This window comes from Barbus barbus (assembly GCF_936440315.1).
Source record: "Barbus barbus genome assembly, chromosome: 11".
In the NCBI taxonomy this organism is placed as follows: domain Eukaryota; kingdom Metazoa; phylum Chordata; class Actinopteri; order Cypriniformes; family Cyprinidae; genus Barbus; species Barbus barbus.
Genome location: NC_136739.1, coordinates 19,969,765 through 19,993,034, shown reverse-complemented (window position 1 = coordinate 19,993,034; position 23,270 = coordinate 19,969,765). Strand labels below are relative to the sequence as shown.

The following is a 23,270-nucleotide window of genomic DNA, read 5'->3' as shown; positions in this document are numbered from 1 at the left end:
CCTTATTCTACATGACCTTATTCTACATCCCTAATCCTACCCAATACCTAAATTTAACAGCTACCTTACTTACTATTAATAAGCAGCAAATTAGGAATTTATTGAGGGAAAAGTCGTAGTTAATCGTGAATAAGTGTTCCCTATTCTAAAGTATTGCCAAACTTTTTCACAGCTGTACTCAATTGACTAGTGGGGCTATCAGGGAATAATAGATCTACAAGTCAGTTTTCTCTTGTGGGTCAGCTGAAAGATTTACATTTGAAAACTACTATGTTTTAAGTATTTTAATAATAAAACATAGATTTGGAAAAATGTATTAATTAATAAAAATATTGAAGCAAGGCATTATTAAATAAATACATAAATCAGGAGGTAACAATAAAAGAAAAACAAAAAAAACATAACAGACATATCCCTTTTGTTCAATCTTTATGGGTCCAGTAGAAGCAAAAGGGGAAAGTAGTGTTACAACCTTCAGCCATATTTCTAGATTTTTCATTAAAAGTTTTGAGTAAATGTTATATATCTGCTGATTCAGATGATACACATGTCATTTAACATCCATGAACCTGATCGCAAATCAAATAATAACTCTTAAAATACTCCGTATTTTATAGGAAGTGCATGTAATTTGTACGACAATTTTTCTCTGTAATTAATGCGGAACATGGTTCGATTTTTAATGAATTTTAGTATTTTAGTCTTGGAAAATACTGCACAGCTGCACAGACAGGGTGGTAATCAAACCCAGTGAGTGAATTTCTATTAGCATAGCATGCAATCAGCAACCTACTAATGAGGGTTGTATGAAAGGGAAGGGAGGTGCCGCTAATGACCAATCAGCATCATACTCAACAGATTTGCTATCTAATTGAAAAACCTGCCTCGGTAATACCTAAGAGATCCTTTGTTCCCAGCAAAAGGGACAAAACATTTCTGGTCAGGTCCTTGGAGCAGCAACGCAACCTCCATATTTCCTGCTGAAAAAGATCACTCAGTAGCATGTTTGTCTGTAGTGAACTCTTGCTCTAGTTCAATTGAATTTTGTGATGTACCCTTTAGGGTACGCTTAAGAGGCTTTATACCGCGTCCGTTTTTTGTTTGTGTGTGTATATAGGACATTGTGCTGATCTGTGCCTGTGGCCTCTGTAGCCTCAGGTCTTTGCAGCCCTCCGAGACAAACCGCTTTCTCAAATAGGTCTATCTCATCTCCCCTCTTTACAGTTTAGTCAATTTGGCCTTGTAGAGCTCTGAATTTAGTTTCACTGTGTTTTTATTTTGCTCAAAGGCAGGTTCGAAGCACTTGAAGATAAAAACCGCACTCATGAGGTGCTCATGATTATTCAGATGGTATCACTGGATGATCCATTAGGCTGTATGCTGTTTCGAGATGAAATGTTAAAACCAGAAAACCAGATGAAACTGTAAACAATAGCAAACTGAAACTGCGAACTATGGCATACCGTAGCACACATGACCTCCTTTCATATGGAATAAAACGTAAATCAAAGGCTTTGAGGTGATAAAAAGCTATTTTGCATGCAGATTCCTGTACTTGTTTGAACGTCAGTTCCTGTAAAAATGTTTTAAAACCTCAACCGCTCTCTCCTTTTTCCACCTTGGCTCTTTGCTGATGACTTTCACTTTATTCGGGAATCCTGCGTGAGATATCTGTCTAGCTAGTGACGGCATTAACTGGGGCAAACCATTCTAAGCAAGGTCTTGGCAAGTGTCCACCAGAACGACGACCATGTTTGAGAAATGAAATGCACTTCAAAGAGTCATTGTGTAGGTTTGCACACTTCCTGGCGTTTGGCAGGATTTCGACGCATATGGATAAATATGTCTACCAGCCTTTCGCAAGAAGGAAGCAAGGTGTTGCTACGCTGGTTGTGAAGTAGAACAAGGGTATGTCGCTGGCTCTCAGACGCAACTATTCACAAGTTCTCTCTCCAAGAAAATAGTGCATCTATCCATATCCGCTTTTCTGCTTTTCATTAATTGAGCAAACAATGTGGAGCAGTTCACTAAACAGTGCTTCACAATGAATGATTGAATTACTGTAATGGATTTGATCAATATGTTAATGCACTTATATGGCACAGAATTAACTATATATACCAAGCCATGCATTCCTGAGTCAAAGGCTTAATGATAATGCTAAAAGGTTAGCTATATTGTTCAGGGGTTTTCAAACTTTTGGATGCCAAGGACCATGGAATATGTCCTTTATATATGATCCCCTTGTGAGGGGCCCTTTGTCCAAAATAAAAATGCAGCTCAATATTTTGACTGAAACAGATGAATATTGGAATCTATTAGATTAATCATGATTACTTTATTCTATTGACAACCTTAGCTTTTAACATTAACAAATAAAAACTAAATCTATAGTTTTTTTTAAAGATGCACTACTTTTCAAAAGCTTGAAGTCAGTTTTTATGAAAGAAAGCCTCTTATACTCAGAATGATATATAGTTTGTCAAGATTAATGATATTCTTTCACGTTAAATTCATTCATAAACATTAAACTATTGGGGGAAAAAAACGCTTCAGTGCGCCGTCCCTCTGGTAAACGTTAACAGGTTAAGGCTGCATTTATTTTATTAAAAACACAGTAAAAACAGCAACATTTTGAAATATTATTGAACATTTAAATAACTGTTTTCTATTTTAATATATTTTAAAATGTAATTTATTCCCCTGAGTGCAACACTGTATTTTCAGGAGCCATTAATCTAGTCTTTAGTGTCACATGATTCTTCAGAATGTTGTGCTGCTTAACACTTTGGTGGAAAACATGTGACTTTTTTAGGATTTTTTGATGAAAAGAAAGTAAGAAATTAGCAGTCCTAAAATATTGTTACATGTATGATCTGTTTTAGTTTCTATGTCTCCGTCTTCCTGCCTCGTTTGTTTCCATGGTTTTTGATTAGTTAGTTACACCTGTTTTCTGTTCCTTCCTGATTACGTTTAGTATTTAAAGCCTGTGTTCTCCCATGTTCCTTTGTCTGCTATTATTTTGGATTTACGTTTGGTTGTGCCCTTTTCAGTCATTGGATTATTAAAAGAAACTATTTGATTTTGACTCCTTCGTCGTGCGCTTTGTTGTATACCCACCAGACCCCTAACAAATATACAGTACATTACATAGAATATCTTTAAAACATTCTTTCTGAAGTGCTTCGCAAACATCCTACACTCTCAGAAAAAAAAGGAACAAAAGGTGGTACCTTTTCAAAAGGCACACATTTGTACCATATTTATCCCTTAAAGGTGCATTTTAGTCCCTAAAGTGTACATATTAGTATTTTTTTAAATTACCTTTGAAACCGCCCCAGATAGTTTTTGTACCTTTTGTACCTTTTTTTCCTGACAATTTTTGTTCAGAAAGATTTTTTTTATATATATTTAAGATTAAGGTATTTTATGTAGTGTTTATTTTAGGGCTATTTCTGAAAGTGTAGCACTCTCTTGCAGGCCCCTGGGTGGCCCTGGACCCCAGATTGAACCCTGATAGATACTCCAATAGTGGGTGGAGGTGAGCCTAGATGATCATGTACAGTACATGTGCACTTAAGTAAGCAGCATATGAAGAAATAATTACAAAAAAGAGAGAACGACTCCCTATAGCAGTGTCTCTGCATCTGTGCTTGAGCCCTGCCAAAATGACTGCTCTGGCTGCAGTGGCCCTGACTGTAAGCCCTGGGAGCATTCCTGCACCAGCTGTGGCTCTCCACATCAGGGCTGCTTTGCACACACACACACACACACACAAGCGCCTGGGAGTAATTAGGGGTATCACAGCGAGGGGGTGGGTGTGTGAGGGGTGAAAGAAGTAGAGGGTGGCACAGGAGTATAGATGGGAGGTTAGGACAAAAATGGTATGAAAAACAACTGTTCTCTTACCCCTCTCTCAGATTCCAGAGGTTCTGCTTTGACTCGGACTGCAGGCATTCCGTCTAGCATTAACATCCTGTTATTGATGGCGTCTGCGAGCAGAGAGAGAGAGAGAGAGAGAAAAAGAGAAAGGCATGAGAAAGCTGCTGCGTGTGACTCCTCTCACCTTTTCTGTGATTGAGTCAAACCTAGCAAGTACTGAACAATAGCGCAGGCTACAATGCAACAGGCAATGATTTCACCACGGTATGCAGTGAGTAAACAGTTCAGGCTTATGGCTGAGGGTAAACAAACGCATCTGGGCCGTATTTTGGCTGGTATTTTACACCTAAATGGCTGTGAAGAGTGAGTGGCACAGAATGTAGCATAGCAGGAAAGCCATAAAGCTACATCATGTCGGTGCTGAGAGAATACAGAATAAATACAGTATCAAGAATGATTTTATTTGGATAAACACCAATAATTCCATCCCAAAGTTACTCCATCAGCTGAGACAATATGTTATGGTTACTCTATTCTGTGCCTGGTTAAAAATAAACAAAAAACAATCAAAATGTTTATTGATGATTTATAGTTATATATCACAGATCATATTTTATACTTGAAGCTAAAAAAGATCAAATTAAACATTTACTTTTGTGGTTTTATTATCCTTCAGTTAGCAAGCTAATAGCCTAGCTTAGTATAGCTATAATAGGTAAAGAAGAGTTTTATTGAATAGCTTGAGCATTATTTGTACAAGATATCAAAATTACAGGTTACACTTTATTTTAAGGTGTCCTTGTTACAGTGTAATTATACATTTCAGTACTGAGTAAAATTAATTAACTACATGTACTTATTATATGGTTAGGGTAAAGGTCCTTGCACACTTTTTTTAGTTTTTTCGTATTCGTCATCCTTTCCTATCAAAACGCTTGTTACGGATACGAAAACACAGAAAATCAAACATGATCCAAATTTTTTTATGACGGACGAAAGTTTCAGAGGCAGTGTGTAGATGTGATTTTGTGAGACAATGTGAGGTCGTATTTATTTTTTACTTACAATTACAAACATTTCGAACGAGAATTTCGGACTCACTAAAGTGTGCAAAGACCTTTAGGATTAAAGTTTGGTTTAAGGTTACTCACATGTAATTATGCATAATTTTTTGTTATTATAAAAAAGTAATAACATGAAACGTGTACCAAGGATTACCCAATTATGCATTGATTGCACTTAGCTATGCAACAAATCAGCATTTACATGTTACATGAGAAGTTAGTCATTAACCAAATTTTGTAAAAAATTTGAATAAATCAAATGCAAAAGCAATTGAAATGGAATAAAAGTGAAAAAATGTTCTCTTTAAGTCTAATCCAGCCAAATAATTGAATAATGCTAAGAAAATCACAAGGAGCACAGTGTCAGCTATCCTTCTTTATCTTGATGAATACATTGCTATAACAACTCAATGTGACATACAGGATTATATTTAAAGTAACCTCAAAACAGTTTACTTAAGCAGCTGAATATGGATACAAAAGACTGATCGATTCAGTCATTTATTTATTTACACTGTACATTACATTCTGTACATCAACATTCAAGTAAATGCAAATGGCTAATTTTCAGAAGTCCCTTTGCCTGATGTTGTTAGGCAGAAAACAAATTAATTAAAACAAAGAGATAACATAAATGCAATATAAAGTGTTTTAAGTTATCTGTTCACTGGAAGCACATTAATGGCAGGTGTAAAAGGGGCCTGTAGATGGGAAAGAACATTCAGCATCACCTAGGTGACCTGCTGCATGTCTGTAGGGTAGAGCTGCGCTAGCAAACACATGCGCTCACTTGTAACACACACATGTATAGCATCTTCATACACGCACACAATCAAGGCTGTCACTGCTATCAGAGTCTCCTGACATTTCTCTTCTTGTATATTCACACAAATGACAAGACTTTCTAACAGAATCTACGTCTTTGTCCAAACTCCCCTCCGGCATCTGAGTCTCGGAACAAAGACTTCAGCCTTGTTACAGCTCTGTGCTTTACAGTGGGCATTGCTTAGACTCTCTCACACATGAAAAAGTGGCCACCTCCCTCAACATCCAAGGGATGCACAAGGAGACAGCTTTAATGAACTGGTGGAATCTGATTACAAGTTAATATGGCTCTTGGAGCACTGCATGATGGAGAGATGAGACGCTCCAGCACTCCCACCGAGACAGTTTCTCTCCCCCGTCTACTCAATTTACCATGTTTAACACCATAAAGGCGCAGTAATAGACGCATGAGCATCTTGGGAAATGCAATATTCATGTTTCCTCATGTTTGTTTGGGTTTCGCCTGTCGGGAGGGACAAGTTCGCACACAAACAGACACATAGGTGACTTGTCTTGAGGACAGAAAAGAGTGAACATAAATCTCTGCTGTCAAAATGACTTTCTTAGATGTGACAGATGCTCCTACAATCTGCACACAAGTGTTGCAAACACGGTCAGTGTGGCTTTCGGAGTTAGAAAACGGAACCTCACAAAAGAGCCAATCACAACAATTCGATTGTGGCTCAGCGGGAGGTGTCCCGAAGTAACCCGTGCACTTATTATTTTAGCAACAGCACATGATGGAATGCAAGCAAAGCAGATACGCTTTAAACATGTCTATTACACTTCACTCCTGGCATGGGAGGCAGGAAATCAGGCCCAGATCTCGACTCAGCACTTGGGCTGAAACAATTCTGGTGAAGATGAGACATCAACATTTTTATGCTTTTACGGGCAGTGTTCACTTTTACAGATATTGTTTTGGTCATAGTTATTGTGCTTTGACAAAAATTTTGCTAACATTTTGTCTTAAATTAGAAAAGTCAAACAGTCAAACTATAAACAAATTTTCCAATACACTGGGACATACAGTGGAACGAAATGTCGTGCCTCGCAGGACCACGATGCTACATAAATACAGACATACAACAATGAAGTAAAAAAACACTATAAACCTATACACAACTAACCTCCATCTTTTGACAAGCTTTCTGGCTTTTCTAAGAAAAGACTCTTATTTATGTGAAATTAAAAGCAAAACAATTTCTGTGTGAATTTTAACCCTACGCTCTTGTCATTGACAAAGCGTGCTTCCAAGCTAATCTGTGTGCATTGGATTGATATTGTGATCAGGATGTCCAATGGCTGCAGGTAGTGGTGGGCTGAGATAATGTTGCCATGGCAACTCAAGTTGCAGCTCAGAGGGTTATTGTCCTTCTAGATTGAAATGCGAGGTTTCACAGTTGACCAGGGCACTCGCTGTTCAACAGCCGGCTATTTTTTTGTGTCGAAGGAGCTGTCATCATGCTCGTGTGTATTGTGTAAGCATATCACTCTGAGACATTGATCATTAGATCAGATAAATAAGCCAACCTCTTGCCTAACTAACCTTGTCCCTTAAGAGAGCTCCAAATGGGAAATCAATACCAAGAGCAAGGTCTCAGTTGTTTCATTAACCATCAAATGAACAGATTATTAGCATAATTGAGTATAGCACCACGAGGTTAACATTTAGGCACAATTTGTCTATCTTAGCTCCAATTGATTAACACTTAATCAAGGGGTTGTGATGGAGGATGGTGTATCGCCAACTGTAGTTAACAGTGCCAAGGTGATACGAGAGGCAAGAGTAACGATGACTAATTCTAGGTCTGTTTTCCTCCAAACAGCGCAAATGTTCCTCGTCAAATCGGTGAGATGTATCTAATGAAGTATACTGTCAGTGAATCACCCTGAAGACCCTAACAAAGGAATTTTCACATTAAGACTGATGTTATGATATTGTTTGGACCCCATTGGTTTTTATTGTATGGTCAAAAAAACCCATTGAGACATTTTTCAGTCAGTCATACAGGTTTGAGAAGACATTCTTATTTTAAAGAATGTTTCATCTGTTTTTATCCATACAGTAAATAAAAAGTTTGGACCCCATTGACTATCACTGTATGGGGAAAAACAAATTTTTCAATATATCTTCTTTTGTCTTCCATAGAAGAAAGAAAGTCATATAGATTTGGAAAGACATTCTTATATTAAACATTTTTTATCTGTTTTTATCCATACAATAAATCCAAAAAAGTTTGGAAGTTTGGACCCCATTGACTTTCATTGTGTGGTCAAAAAATCCATTGAGACATTTTTCAAAATATCTTCTTTTTTGTTTCACAGAAGAAAAAGTCTTGCAGGTTCGAAATGACACGAGGGTGAGTAATTGATGACAGAATTTTCATTTTTGGGCAACTATCCCTTTAAAGATTTGAAGAAATGGAAAGAGAGCAATCGAGCGAGAGAGAGATTAAGATCACCTTTCCATTTCACCGGGATGCTGAAATGAAATGGTGATCCCAGGTGTGAGTGTTATGAGCATGGGAGGTGCAGTAACTGAGTGCTCAGGCATCTCATTGCCATGCATGGCTGGAGCCATCCCCCGAGAGGCTCCCTGAGAAGAATGAGGGCAATTCAACTGGAAACGGGGCAACGGGGAGGGGGCCCTCCTGGGATTTGATTCCGGCTGAGGATGGGAGGGGATTGGCTGGCACTCCCTTGCCCAGCCATAGCTTCAAAACTCCCCGATGGACGTGGGTGCCGATGGAGACATGGCGCGGGGGGCGGAATTGCCGAGCAGATCCCGATGAATGACGAGCGGATCAATATGAGGTGACAGGCCTGGGTGGAAAAGCCTGACCTTCCTGGACCCCACGCTGACCTTGCAACACAATGATTTAAAGAGCATTCAACTTGCCCCTGGAGCCGGTTGCATACCTCATTGTATAACTTTCTGCCTTGCCAAGCCTAGTGTGGCATTGATGTGAGGGGCGTTACAGTGCACAGGAGGAACCTCTATTTAAGTGGTTTGGAGGCATTTCTAGAGTAATATAAATCCGTCAAGGCTCAAGGTGTATAAAACTTGTCTTGACATTTAAAATTCTGGCCAGTACCGACAAGTCAATCATTGTTTTTGTGTTAGGGTTAGGATATTAAAATTCCCTCCGATATGGAAATTCTATACTATTTTATCTAAATAAAGTAAAAAGGAAATACAAAAACTTTGTGTTTCAAGTGAATTTACACATCACAACAATACGTGCAGCATGACAAAATGTGTATTCATCTTAAGATTTCCTGAAGTTCACATTTAATAATGTTATTAAATTAGGTCATCTAAATGCAAAAATAAGGGAAATAAAATGTTTAGCATTTTTTACTATTATATTAAAACTTTTAATTAGTGTTTATTTTTTATATCTTGAGTTTTCATTTTAAATTTTGTTTTAGTAATTATGTACTTTTGTCATTTGTATTATTTTTGTATATTTCTAAATATTAATATATAGTTCTATATTATAATTATTTATTTCAGTTTTATTTCAGTAATTTCAGCACTTCAACTTAAACCAACTAACAACTAAATTTATCTAATATTTATATTTAATTTTTGCTTCATTTCAATTAGCAAAAAACAACAACATTTTTAATATCTTTCATTTTAGTTAACAACACTGCATGCACAATAGAATATTCAATATACTTTACAGTAGGCCAATATATATTCAACATCCATTAAAAATCTCTAATATCAGCCAATAACCGAAATGTTACCATACCGATATATGTACACTAGCATAAAATATTCAAAAAAACACCAAGAAATTTCAGAATAACTAGACAAAATTCATTTGGAACATGAGCAGAAAAGAAAGCGGAGCAGGATGATCATCCTACTGCTTGGAGGCTTTTCATATTTGAAATTTTAGATTTTTGCTCTGGAGGAGTACACTAACAGACGGGTTCCCTTGGTCCTGCCAATGCTTTGTTCCCATGTCGAGAGCCCTGAGCAACTGTGGGCATCTGTGGCACAGAGGCTGGTCCTGCTGCCACGGGCCGAAGGGGGAAATGCGGATGGGGATGAGAGGAGGAGGAGGAGGAGGAGGACAAGAACACTGAACTCAAACATGCCAAGAGAGCTTCTCAGGCTCAACCAGAGCAAAAGAACAGCATTTTACATAACATCAGACTCCACACTGAGGAGAAGAGCTATTGAGAGCTGCTCCCCACTGAGCTCTTGTTAATAGATTACCTGGTCATTTGAGTTGCAAAACATGAACACTTTGGAAATATTAAAGATGAAATGTGCAATTTCGGAACTACGAATGTTACCAACAGTTTGTTAAAACAAAGAGGCTCCCTGAAGACTGGTTAGACAACAGACTTCCATTGGTCAGACAAACAGATGGCTCCGTTCCAAAGTCAAACTTTTTTGCACTTCTTTATCTTTTCATCCTGCTGATCTTCCTAATAAAAATTCTGCAACCACTGAAGCCAAAAATTGTATTTACATACAGAATGCCCACATGATGCAATGAAAATAAGGCTTCCTCTGGCCACTGCCAGACAATGTTTGCAAACCAGAACTCAGCTCAAGCTCACTGCCCTCTTTAAAGGCCCCATAAACAGCAAATATGACGAGTCAGCACTCTGTCGTCCCCAGCAGAGAACACGCAGGTGAAGTACCACCTTTCCTTACTGTCAATGCCGGACATAGGAACTCCTCAACCAATCAAGAGGGAGAAAGAATTTTGTGATAAGTTTATTTCATTATCAAGATTTTTTTTTCTTATAATCATTTTTGAGATCTACTGTCAACCATTAATCAGCATGAACTGATAAAATAAAGTTTTGGAACAATTTGTATTATGAAAGTATATATAAATTGAAAATAACTGAAACTGAATGACTATATGACAATTACTATGGCACTGCCATCCGACTCTATCACTTTTTTGTTGAACACTTAAAATTTTTTTACGTACAAAATCAAGTTTATCTCACACAAAGATCTGAGTATGCACTGCATTTGAAGAGCAACTTAATTCTTGATGGCTAACAAAAAAACACATTAAATTCTACCCATACATAAACTGAACAACGAATGAATTTCAGAATACATCATACAATCATGCCCACATTCCCATCTCTTCCTGGTGGATATCGTGGATTCTAACCCAAATGCTTCCCATACTTCGGTGTGGACTGTATTTCTTGGTTACTGTTTTCTGGCATACTGTGAATGACTTCAGACTTTCCATTTCTTAAGGCGCATTCTCCTTGGCAGGCAAGTCTGCCCTAAGACTTTGGCCGCTTTTGGGACCTTTTTTGATTCAAGCTCTAGAGAGATGTGCTGCTTCACTACCAGCTGAGTTTGTGGATAAGTAATGTGAGCGTGTGTTCTCATCCCTGCACATCCAGACGGTAGCACTTCACCCCAGGGAGCCCACTTTGCCATTTTCCTCTGGCTAAAAACAGCCACACGACAATGCCTGTCATTCACTCGGGCCCCCAACCAAGCAGATTTGCTGTCTTGTAGCTCTCTTTATTTTTCTGAGTGTGACAAATGTACTCTGACTCAGAGATGAACAGAAGAAGTGCCGAAAGACATGACCAGATAAACTCTTCTGAACAAAAACTGAGGTCACAAGGGAAGATACTACTCCCGAATGCTCGTTTTACAGCCATGTCAATGCAGTCGAGATGCACAGAGCATAATCCAGTTCACCCAGAAGAAGCCCTAAAGCCCATCAGCAGAGCTGGGACCAGCTGTCAAAAGACTCTGTACTGTACATCAATTTTACCCCATTACCCCCATCACTAGGCCTCACACACCTGATAGGAAGTGAGAGACCTTTAATAGAACGCTGAGGCTCTTGTAAACACTAGGCCAACTTTCCAAAACACAGGCTGGCGGAAGCACCCGTAGTCCAGAAAATTGCCCTTGGGCTCTGGCTATTTCTGCACGGGGGAGATCCTGTGTCAGTGATCCAGTGAGGATAAGACAGCTCAGCCCATGAGATACTGCCCCAGTCCGCACCATTCACATATAAACGGCTGGACATTTATGATGGATCAAGATAAATTATTTCTAAACTAAATTATTTAGTTTGTTTCGTATTGAGAAAAGGGAAGAAAACTGGTCTTAAAACGCCCCATAGGATTTCAAATATTTGCATAAATCACAACTATTATTCTCAAATCCTTTCCTATATTACATAATATTATGAGATAAAGTATATCAGCCAGGTTTGTTTACTGATTGGTCAGTGCTATGGGGGTGAGAGGTCATGAGTTGTGAAAAGGGGAATCAAAAAAAGAGGGGACAGAGTACATTCTTGACACATGCTTTTTTAAAATAACAACTACAAAAAAAAAAAACAACGTTCAGTGGAACCCTTGCTAAGAAAAACACTAATACTAATGTTTTAAGAAAACATACATCACCTACAATAACAATATTTGTATCCTGATCAGCTGTTCTTGATCAGCATTTTTCAACTAAAAAAAAATCGGTCAAAGTTTACGAAGACAGATTTAAAGGGCTTAGCATCAGTAAACATCCATAACACATTTAGTCAGACCTAAGCTATTTTGTTTGAAGTTTCAGGATGTAGAGTGACAGGCTTTTAACTCAGCAAAGGGGTGTCTTTACAGCTAAAGCAAAGGAATTGTGGGGTTTTTTTTCTTTCACGTGGTTTTGCAGCTTCTCGTAAGCCTGCCTCGCTTCCTCTGCCAAATGTGTCTGACCTCTGACAAATTTCTCATGATTTTCCAACATATCGTTTTCCACATACCATACGTATACTGTATATCCATCTCACCAAAGTGTTATACTGTTTTAACAGGGCTGGGTGACATATAGAATATTCATAATTTAATTGCAGTGATTTTCTGGTGACACAAAATTATGCAGCAACTGTGAATGCTGTAATTTTTTTTCATTTCAATATCCTTCATTTGGTAGTTAAGATTCAATAAAATACAATAAAATGTGTAAAACAAAAATAAACTTATTTTGAACTTTTAGATAATTTTTACATTAAACATTTTTTATCTACTTCATTCAGAGATTAGAATTCAGAGAAACAACAAAAGATATAATTTCTTAAGCCCTAAAGTTAAATGCATAGAAATCTGCTGTTACCTACACATTTCTAATCTGCAATGGTTGGCTGCACAAGAGAGGGACGACCCCGCAGCCACTGCAAGCACACCTCTTCCCTTCCCCCTTTAGTTAAAGTGCAGTGATCTCAGTGGCCCGTGCTTTAAAATAGACCTGACACAAAAACCTCAATTGCTCTGAGAGGTATGGAATAGAATGAGTGGTCACTACAGAGGGATTTAGCTGGAGAGAGGTGGACTGTGGATGTGCTGCTCCTACTTCATATTTTCTCCCTCCAAGCCTTCAATTTGAACAGGAACCGGAAATCCAGCCTCATCTCCAATTCAGAAAAGAAAGCTAATGAACTGCCTCTGACCAGCAATGCCTCACAGCTCTCTCTCTTTTTCTCTCCCTCTCAGAGTGTGTCGCGTCTGAAGTTTGCAGTTGGTGTACTGTAAAGTGACCAGATCTCCCAAATGAAAACAGGGATATTTCTAGTTTAGGTTATTTTTGGTAATTGAAATAAGACAAAATATAAATATTAGATAAAAACGTTAACTTAAAAAAACCTAATAAAGCAATAGTCCTCAAGAAGTCATAGTTTCACGGAATACTACTAAACGGTTACAAGCCGGCAAGTTTTCATAAAATAAACACACAGCAACAAAAATGTCATAATTTATTGATAATCCATTAATAATCCTTCCGCCATGTAATGTAGTTCCTCAGAAATGTTTAATAGAATGGTTGCCAGTAATACTGAAGTAATGAGGTCACAGGTTTTTGTTTATAGAGTATTATACAATGGCTTCAAATGCAACTCAGCCAATTATAATCAAGGACTGCAACTATCCATTTCATAAATTAAAATGAGAAATGTTGCTTTCATTAAAATAAGTTAAATTTGAAGTACTAAAATGACTAAATCTAAAACAAAAAATAAAAAGCTAAACAGATATATATAAAAAAAACTACTAAAAATGACAAAAAGCATATACTAAAACTAAAATAAAAAAAAACTGAAAATATAAAAATAAAAAGCCAATTAAAAAGATGAATAAATACTAAAATAGGATATAAATTACACTAAATTACATTTAGACATCAGCGTATGCCTATAAAAAAAAGACATTACAGGGAGTTATTATACTGAACTGTTAAGTAATGCTAAATAGCACAATCTATAATAATGCAATCTAAAGCTACAGACCCAAACTGCTAATTCATATCTATTGGCCCTTCTTGTTTACAAGATCTATAGCTGTTTGCATAGCAGTTTGACAGACAGCCTAAATGTATTTATAAAGGGAAAAATGTTAAATAAATAAATGGTAATGGAAATATCTTGAGGGCTTTTTTGAATCCACAGTTTCTGAGGACAGCTACAACCTGGACAGGACACCAAAAACGGGGTCTGTCCACAAAAAAAACGAGAACGTCTGGTCACCCTAGAGTACAGTATAGTGCACTATAACCACAGAAGTGAAAAATCAAACCTCTGTGTTTTTCTTGTGACAGGTCATTGTGACTAACGTGTCGTGTAGTGGTAATGTCGCATTGATTCACATGTCATTAATCCACTTTTAATGAACCCAGCCCATTGTAATCAGTCTTGTCATTGGCATGGGACCAATGACAGTCTTCTTGACTGTCAGTAATGTTACTGCTGTAAAAGAAAAATCCCTCCACTGTCTAAAAGAATACCAAGTGTGACTCTTTAACAATTACACTTAAAAGCTCTGTTGGCTTATGTGGAAAAGCCAGTTAATTCCCTGGCTATTATTTAAATGTATAAATTAACAAACAAACATAGAAACAACGTAGCTCTCACAATTAGTAACGCACATCTGTTTGTCATCCAACCACAATTGCTTGTGATGTGATTGACAGTTAAAAATAATGCCCCACCTCTCAAATCACAGCTGTCCCCAGCATTCAAGTAAATCCATTTAAAGGTGTCCAAAGCTAACTTTTAAGGGCCATCTGCGTTTGCACCAGCTGTGGACCTCAGGGTAGCTGTTTGCCGGAAAGGTAGAAGTTCCATCCAAAGAAAACAACAATACTGTTTCACACTCGAACTGTGCACTGTCAGATGCTTAGGGCAAATATTCACCTTTATGCTTACAACAGTGAAGTGTGACTCACTCAAGTAAACACTTATAAAAAGCACATACATATTATATACATTGCTGTTGTAAGTTTGGTAAGATTTTTTAAATGTTTCTGAAAGAAGTCAAGAGACTGCATTTATGTGACCAAGCATACAGTTAATACTGTGAAATAGTATTACAGTTTAAAATTCCTATTTTAAACTACTTTGTAATATGTAAAATGTAATTTAATCATGGGATGGCAAAGCTGAATTTTCAGCAGCCATTACTCCAGTCTTTATGTCACATGGTCCTCAAAAATAATTTCTTAACATTAATGTTGAAAACATATATGCTGCTCAGTATTTTTTGGAAAATGTTATATATTTTTCAGGATCCTTTGAAGAACACAAAGTTCAAAACCAGCATTTATTTAAAATGGAAATCTCTTGTAATATTATAACTGTCTTTACTGTCAATTTTGACCAACTGAATGTGTTCTGTGTTCTTTCTAAACAAAAGTACACTCTTAAAAATAAAGGTGCTTCACAATACCATAGAAGAACCTTTTTTGTCTAAATGGTTCCATAAAGAACCTTTAACAGCTGAAGAACCTTTCTGTTTCACAAAATGTTTTTTGTGGCAAAAGAATGTACTTCAGATTATAAAAAGGTAAGAAAGAGATGGTTCTTTAAAGAACCTTTGATTGAACCAATAATGGTTCTTCTATGGCATCGCTGTGAAGAACCTTTTAAGCACCTTTATTTTTAAGAGTGTATTAATTTACTTAATTAAAATCTTACTGAGTTTAGTTGAGTGGTGTGTTTGACCAGCCAATATCACTTATGCAACTAAATTTGACAATTAGTTGAATGTGCTAAAATACTGCTATTATGTTTGTTTCTAAGCTTGTGCTGAACCCAGTAAGCAACCACCCAAAACATCTTAAGAAGCAAATAGCACTAAAAACCTCTCAGAACACCTTTGCAACTGCATAGCAATACCTTAGCATCACAGTAGTTAGCTTAGCAATGCTAACATTCTCTTCAGATGATTAAGTCTTGTAATACCGCTTGCTGTCGTATCGGGAATAGTGATTTTCTGTAAATAATAGCAATTCAATGGTGCACTTAAATGCCACTTTCAGTTACACAACTGCCATCATCGCCATAAGGAGATCGGCTATGGGCCTTTCATTCATAGTCATTCTACTGGTCGCCGAACATCACATGGAAATAAGAGCAGTCGTACTATGTATAGCAGCGTGGGTTATACAATGTAGTGAGTCTGTTAAGTGTGTTTGCGGAGGTGTATGGGAGGAGGGTTGGAGGTCTGTGGGTGGAGGTGGTGGAGCGTATTATGATCAGTACAATAACCCACTCCTCATGTCTCGGGGGGCCGGCTGCATCCTCCAGCCTTAATGGTGAAGAGGTTCTTTAAGACGCCTCTCTGCAGCCTTTCAATGCCTTGCGCTCCAGCCCCCTCCCCCTACACACATAAACACACACGTTCAGATCACCAAACCAGGTATGAATGGACAAACACAAACTCACTTGGTACTTTGCAACTAAACACCTACAGAATTTGAGTAAGTTCAATGTGAACAGGATGGAGCTACACAGAAATCTCCCTTGCGTAAACCCAGATTCACAATTTCAGAACGTGCATATTTGCATAGCTCACATCCTCTTGTAGAACCTCCTACACACACTCTCTGATTGAGCAATGGCATTTATGCCAAACAAGAACACACACTATCACAACACACATGAAGCGAGGCACACACTCATCTCGCACGTTCCGTTTTTCTCTGCAAATCTATAACCGGCGCTCTTGCCACATTGAGTAAAACAACAACTTCAGAGCAAAAATTCTGAGTTCAACTCACTTGAACATTAAGTAATACAGGAAGTCCTTGTGAGGGTATTTTTAACCTGAAATTTGACCCATTCTGGCACCCATAGCCTCACTTAATAGAATAAGCAGCTGGGTTTATGTTCATGCTTCATATGCAGCGTCTGGTTTTCAGTTTGCTTTTCCACATTTTTTGATAATATCCGGATTTAGGTGCCAGGTATCAGGAGTCTGAGCATAAACATAAAAATTACATAAAAATAACATATAATATAATTAAAATAACATAAATGAATAAATAATATCAGAAAGTCCCCTTTTTTTTTTTTTTTAAATATCAAGTGTAAAATGGCACAGACAGACAGACAGACAGATAGACAGATAGACAGGATTTATCAGGGTGTCACCTTCCACAGAAACAAATCAAATGGAAAATGGCCTAAAATTTTTCATGACATAAATAATTAAATTTATTTTTCACAATAGTCTCAGATTGTACCTTTCTTTGAGTGTATATCAAATGAAAAATGGTCAAAAATAAATAAATAAATACTCAGAGTCTACATTTTCTTACATAAACATAAATAAGAAATAGAATAAAAATGTAATAAAATTAAATAAAATTAAATCCCATTCTGGCACCCATAGCCTCACTTAATAGAATAAGCAGCTGGGTTTATATTCATGCTTCACATGCAGCATCTGTTTTTCAGTTTACTTTTCCAAGTTTTCTGCTAATATCCAGCATTAGGCGCCAGGTACGTGTTTGAGAAAGTCGCCAGAGGGAAGTTATACTATATATGACATGGACTTACGTTTGAGTCTCTCAAAGTTGAGCCATGCATGCTGTACTTTGCTTTTGGATTGTAATTGACTCCATATGTTGTTTGCATAATTTCTCAACCCTCGATCGCCGGACCTACAACTGCTAACAAAGTTCATGCATATCTCAGAACATCCTACCAATAGTTTCCGAGTCCCCTGACTGACCAATTAAAAAAAAAAAAAAAAATCTGAGCAAATCCTTAATGTATTGTTATACTTTGAGGGATTATACTGAATCAATTTTTTTCCATTAAGTTCCCAAAAGTCATCTCAGGTTAAGGGACGGCAGCTAGGTGCGCTAACGGTGTTGTCATGACGACAGGCAGAGAACAGCACATAGATAGTGTACAGCGCAGGTCTGGTTGTCTTTGATTTCTCTTATTGCCCGGTAGAGCCATACCATGTCTAATTACTAAAAAAACATATACATACCCCACTCACATAAAGACTGTTCTGAATGCTGGACATGACGAAAATGAGTGTAGGGTATATCCAGAGTTACTGACACTGAATAGTGACAGTTGTCGTGAATAATTTGTGTTCTTGAAGCAGAATTCCACGTCTTGCTTTCTGTGTCAGAGTGTTCAACAATCATCCCTCTCCCCCTCCCCACACACAGCTTCAGTAAACAAACCAGGGCTGGACACGAGGGTCAAGGGTTTAACACACTAGAGGACACGCGCTAGAACATTTTGTCAGTTTAGTAAAATGTTGAAATGAGGAGGAAGATCGAGATCATCAGACCCACATACTGTAGTTACCCACAATTCCTTCTTTCACCAACTTTTCTATTGGGTAGTTTTTGTATGGGCGCTAATCACAGACATTTTTGAAGAATGATCGTGATAATCTCATATTGTCCCTTTTCTTAGAAACATACAGCAAATGGAAATTGTTAAATAAATAAATAAATTCATGATCACAATCTCAAATCGTCCCTTTTCTTAGAAACATATCAAAAAGAAAATGGCCTGAAATTGTTCAGTCAATCAAATTTATATAAATTAAATTGTGTAAATAAATAAATATACATTTAATAATTTTTATTTATTTATTGTTGATTATTTATGGAACAATTTCAGGCCATTTTACATTTGATACTTCTCAGAAAAAGAAAGAAAAAAAAATATTTATTTTCTGATAAACATCAAATGGAAAATGGTCTGAAATTGTTCCATAAATAAATAAATACTAATGATAATCTCAGATTATACCTTTTTTAGAGCGTACATCAAATGGAACATGATGAAAATTATTAATGATAAAAAGAAATCATAAAGAAATGCATGTTCTTAATAATCACAGATTGTCCCCTTTCTTGATAACATATCAAATAAAAAATGAACTGAAACTGTGAAAATAAATAAATAAACAAACAAACAGGAAAACTGTCTGGACATAAATAAAATAATACAGAAATAGTCATTATTATCGTAGACAGTACTTTTTCTTATGGTGTAAAATAAAATAAAACTTATGATAATCTCCTATTGTCACTTTTATACAGTATAAATAAAATGGAAAGTAGGTGAACATACTAAGCAGTGGCATCCATATCCCTCCTGTATTACCAAACAATCATAACATTCCTTTCTGAGTTTGCAAACATTTGTGAGTCATTATTCAATTGAAGGACACACTCTGTCTCGGTCACGTGCTTCAGTTTACTCACTGATATGCATGAAGCCAGCCTCAGTGCAAGCACATATTGTATGTCATGACACAATAAGGAATGACAAATTATTTTTCATACTATGCACCACAGAAATCATTCAGTTTAGTCTGGCTATACAGAACACACACCTGGATCCGTCAGTGCAGTGAAGGGTATCATTAAAACGACACGCCCTCTGTGCCGCCAGACAGGACCGGTGACAGACCCAACATTAACTCAACATGTCTGTGCTCTGAATGTGCTGTGCTCTTTAGCTGTTTGTCACTAAAGCGGGATTGAGGGCAAAGCTGAGTATTTGATCAGATGGGGCCAACAGCTATGTAGACCACAGGAGCACAGGAGTTCCCTGGGTTGGGCCTGGGACAGATGGGGCCGGTTTGGGACTGAATCCAGCCCACTTCCTGGGCTGAAGCTCTGGGGGTATCTTTCCGAGGATTTCCCAGATAATCCCTTCGGCAAGGTGTCCAGTCTCAGGCGAGTCCCATCAATAATTCACTATCCCCAGCCCACCTGTGTGAAGCTCCTCTGAGCAGAAGGGCACTAACCTTTAATTCCCCATCCACATGGCTGGCAGGGCCCAGTTGTGTGGCTAGAGACAACTTTAATGGAATCCTCCAGCACAACGTAAAGCAGAGGTGATAAGCAGATATGCTGTCCTGTGATTATTGGGTCCCATTATTGAGCCCTCTATCTGGCTGATTGCTATCTGGGAGCCACGGATAAAATCCTCCAATATTCTCCTGATAGGGGCCATAGAGTCAAACAAATATACTTCACAAAGTCAATGAATCAAATTAAAGGTTGGATTTTTATCAGAGTGTGTCCAACATGCTTTTAAATATATCCGTATACAACATTCAAAAGTTTAGGGGTGGTAAGATGTCAATGCTTTTGAATTAAGTTTCTTATGCTGAACAAGTCTGCATTTCTATGATTAAAAATTTAAAATAAGATAAATTTTTTAAGATTATTTGATGAATACCCTAGTAAAAAGTAATACATTTATTTCACATTATAGTATAGTATGAAATAAGTATAGTTCATATCTATTTATTAACATATTTACTGACATATTGCTCAAGACTTACTGATCTAAACATATTTAAACTTTATTTGGAGAACTACTTGTGCTCAATGCACAATATCTTAATATTAAGCATAAAATGTGTTTTAATGTCACTATTGATGAATATTGTATGATCTTTGAATAATATTGATCTTTAAATGCACAATATTTAAAGTATACTTGTAATAGTCCCACTTTAGCACAATCAAGCATACTTCAGTATGTCTTTAGTTTGACTTCAGTACTTCCACACAATTAAAGCGTATTTAGCACAAAATTAGTTGTTCCAGCAGACTTTAAGTAGGCTATACCTACTTATAGTATGCCAAAAGTACAATTGCAGGGTATCTTTAAGTACATAAATATGTAAATTAATTTGTAGTATATTTAGCATGAAATAAATGCATTTCAAATACATTATAGTATATTTATTTTTCACTAGGGTAGAAAGTTTAAAAGAACCACATTTATTTGATTTATAAATCTTTTGTGATATTATAAATGCGTTTCTGCCTTTTGATCAATTCAATGCATCCTTGGTTATGAAAAGTATCAATATCTTAAAAACAACAACATGGATTTGGATCTAAAAAAAAAAATCCAATTAAATACATTTTAAAGAGATGTCTATCTAAATTGAAAATTAAAATCAATTCAATTCGAACATGCTAAAACCAATCCAACTGATTGTCTTACGACAATGTAAGTGCTGCTCGTCTGTGCAAAACTCTCCGCCACAGTGCTAGGGTGTTCTGGGTGGTTGCCAGGTCTTTGGTCGCAGTTGCTAAGGATGTTCTTAGTGGCTTGTAGCATGTTGCTATGCAGTTGCTAAGGTGTTCCGAGTGGTTGCTAGGTGGTTACTTACTGACCCAACACATGAGACCACCTCAAAGACACGCTCCTTCAAAGATCCTTTATTCAGTGTGAATCCAAAGGCATTTTTCCCACCCTTTTTATAGTTCGCCAGGTGAAAATCGTAAATCTGATCACTTAGTACAACTCTGCTGAACAAGCAACACAATTTGAGGCATCTCTCAAATGCCTAACCATAAAAATGAGGAATAATAACAGGAACTGTTGCTTACCGAGCACCACTTAATGCCATTTGTGGTCACCATGAACAACAATATCAGCAGCAATAGTATAATTTACTAGTGTTTTTGGACAGCACATACACTCACTTTAGCAAGGGCCTTAACCGCAGAAAGAGCATTAAATAACCTCATCTCTGGCAGAATAGCCTTGAGCAGCAGTGGCTGAGTGACCAACATTTGCACTGTAGAGTCACACACATTAGGACACAGTTACCGTATCAAAGTACACACACGCACACACACACACATAGGGGATCCTACCTCCACCCACAATTACACATACACACACACACACACAAATGCACATCGACCTCCACACCAAACTCTCTCCGCGAACAAATGCCTTCGCTGTCAGTTGCGGCCAGGTCTGCCGTAATTGAAAAGAACAGCCACGGGCCAGCCCACAGACACGGCGCACTGAGCCAGGAGCCCTTCACTGACAGCCAGCCATCAATACCAATGACTGTTCCTTGAGGAGCAGATGACATCCATGACACCACCCATGCAACACCCCGGCACACACATACAAACGCTTGCCTCCCGCCCCCTCGCTGTCCTTCCTCCGCCACTTGAGTCTCTGATTCCTACCCCAGTTTGTCACCACAGTAACTCCACTCACCGGGAAGCCTGTCATCGCTTCATAAATGCACGTGCCATCGGCAAACGCACTCATACGCGCTCGCACTCACTTACGCTCATGCATGCATGCCAAACGAGGGGGATCAAACTTTTTCGAGAGTAGAACAGTGGCCGCTTAGAGACCTCTGCCTCCCTTCCCTCGTACACACTTTTCTCAGAGCGTGTCAATATTTAACCCAGAAAAAAAAACACTTTGCCTGTTTAAAGAACTAAATCTTACTAAACAACCAATATAAAATCCTACACATACTTTGTGAACTCTGTTGAGACACTTCAATCCACTTTATGGTACATTTCTATTGTGTATAGCATTTAATATAGATTTCAAACTGAAAAAACAATGACATCACGCTTATATTTCAAATCTTTAGCCACCTGCATTGTGCAATTGTTACAGAAGGCTGGACAGCATCAGACTTGTCATTTGGCGTAAGACAACAGTGACAGCTGAACAAGATGCACAGAGCAGAGACAAGCAAGACAGAGGCATTCAAAGAAGAAAGGGGAAAAGAACAGTGAGAAAAAGCAAAATAGAAGAAAATATACACAGACCTGACCAGGAGCTGCAGAGCGACAGAAACTGTTTTCCTTATACAGTCCTCTCTCTCTCTCTCTCTCTCTATGTGCGTGTGTGTGTGTATGTGTGTGTGTGTGACTCCCTCCCCGCTCAGCTGCTCAGGGCAGTTCTCAGGAAATGAATGGGAGCTCACAGAGAACTGTTGTACTTGCAAATGACTTACCACGGTCACATGATCCGCTAAATGTAGGGTGGGCCGGTGGGTGGAGGCTTCATAAGCAAGAGAAGACAATATACTCTAAGCTTTAACAGCATGCATCGAATTACACGGGGCCCCTCGTGGGAGGTTTCCGACATGTCTCTGAGCCCAGGCAGTGGAGAAACGCTAGAGTACCTCCCCGTTTAAAGGGGAAGAGAGAGAGAGAGAGAGGGAGAGAGAGAGAGAGAGAAAGAGAGAGAGATGGGGAGACAGAGGGAGAGAGAGAGAGAGAGAGAAAGAGAGTAGGTATATTTCCTCACAAAAAGTGCCCTACTTTATATAAGTTCAGAATCTGACAACTAAAAAAAGCTTAAAGAAGGAAAGCATGTAAATATTTTTGTTAATTAAATACATTTTTTGAAAACAAATTTATAATATAAATATGATTAC

At 37.7% G+C, this 23,270-nt stretch overlaps 1 protein-coding gene across 1 annotated transcript in view; it reads right to left on the bottom strand.

Annotated features, from left to right (window-relative positions):
- LOC306876756 (Krueppel-like factor 12) overlaps window positions 1-22,786 on the bottom strand; it is a 50,321-nt gene extending 27,535 nt beyond the window's left edge. The window contains exons 1-2 of the mRNA XM_079428153.1: window positions 22,657-22,786; window positions 3,910-3,992 (exon numbers count right to left, since the gene is read on the bottom strand). Coding sequence (XP_079284279.1) covers window positions 3,910-3,975 — 66 coding nt within the window. The 5' untranslated portion in view covers window positions 3,976-3,992; window positions 22,657-22,786. The remainder of the gene's footprint in view (window positions 1-3,909; window positions 3,993-22,656) is intronic.
- Between the last annotated feature and the right edge of the window lie 484 nt (window positions 22,787-23,270).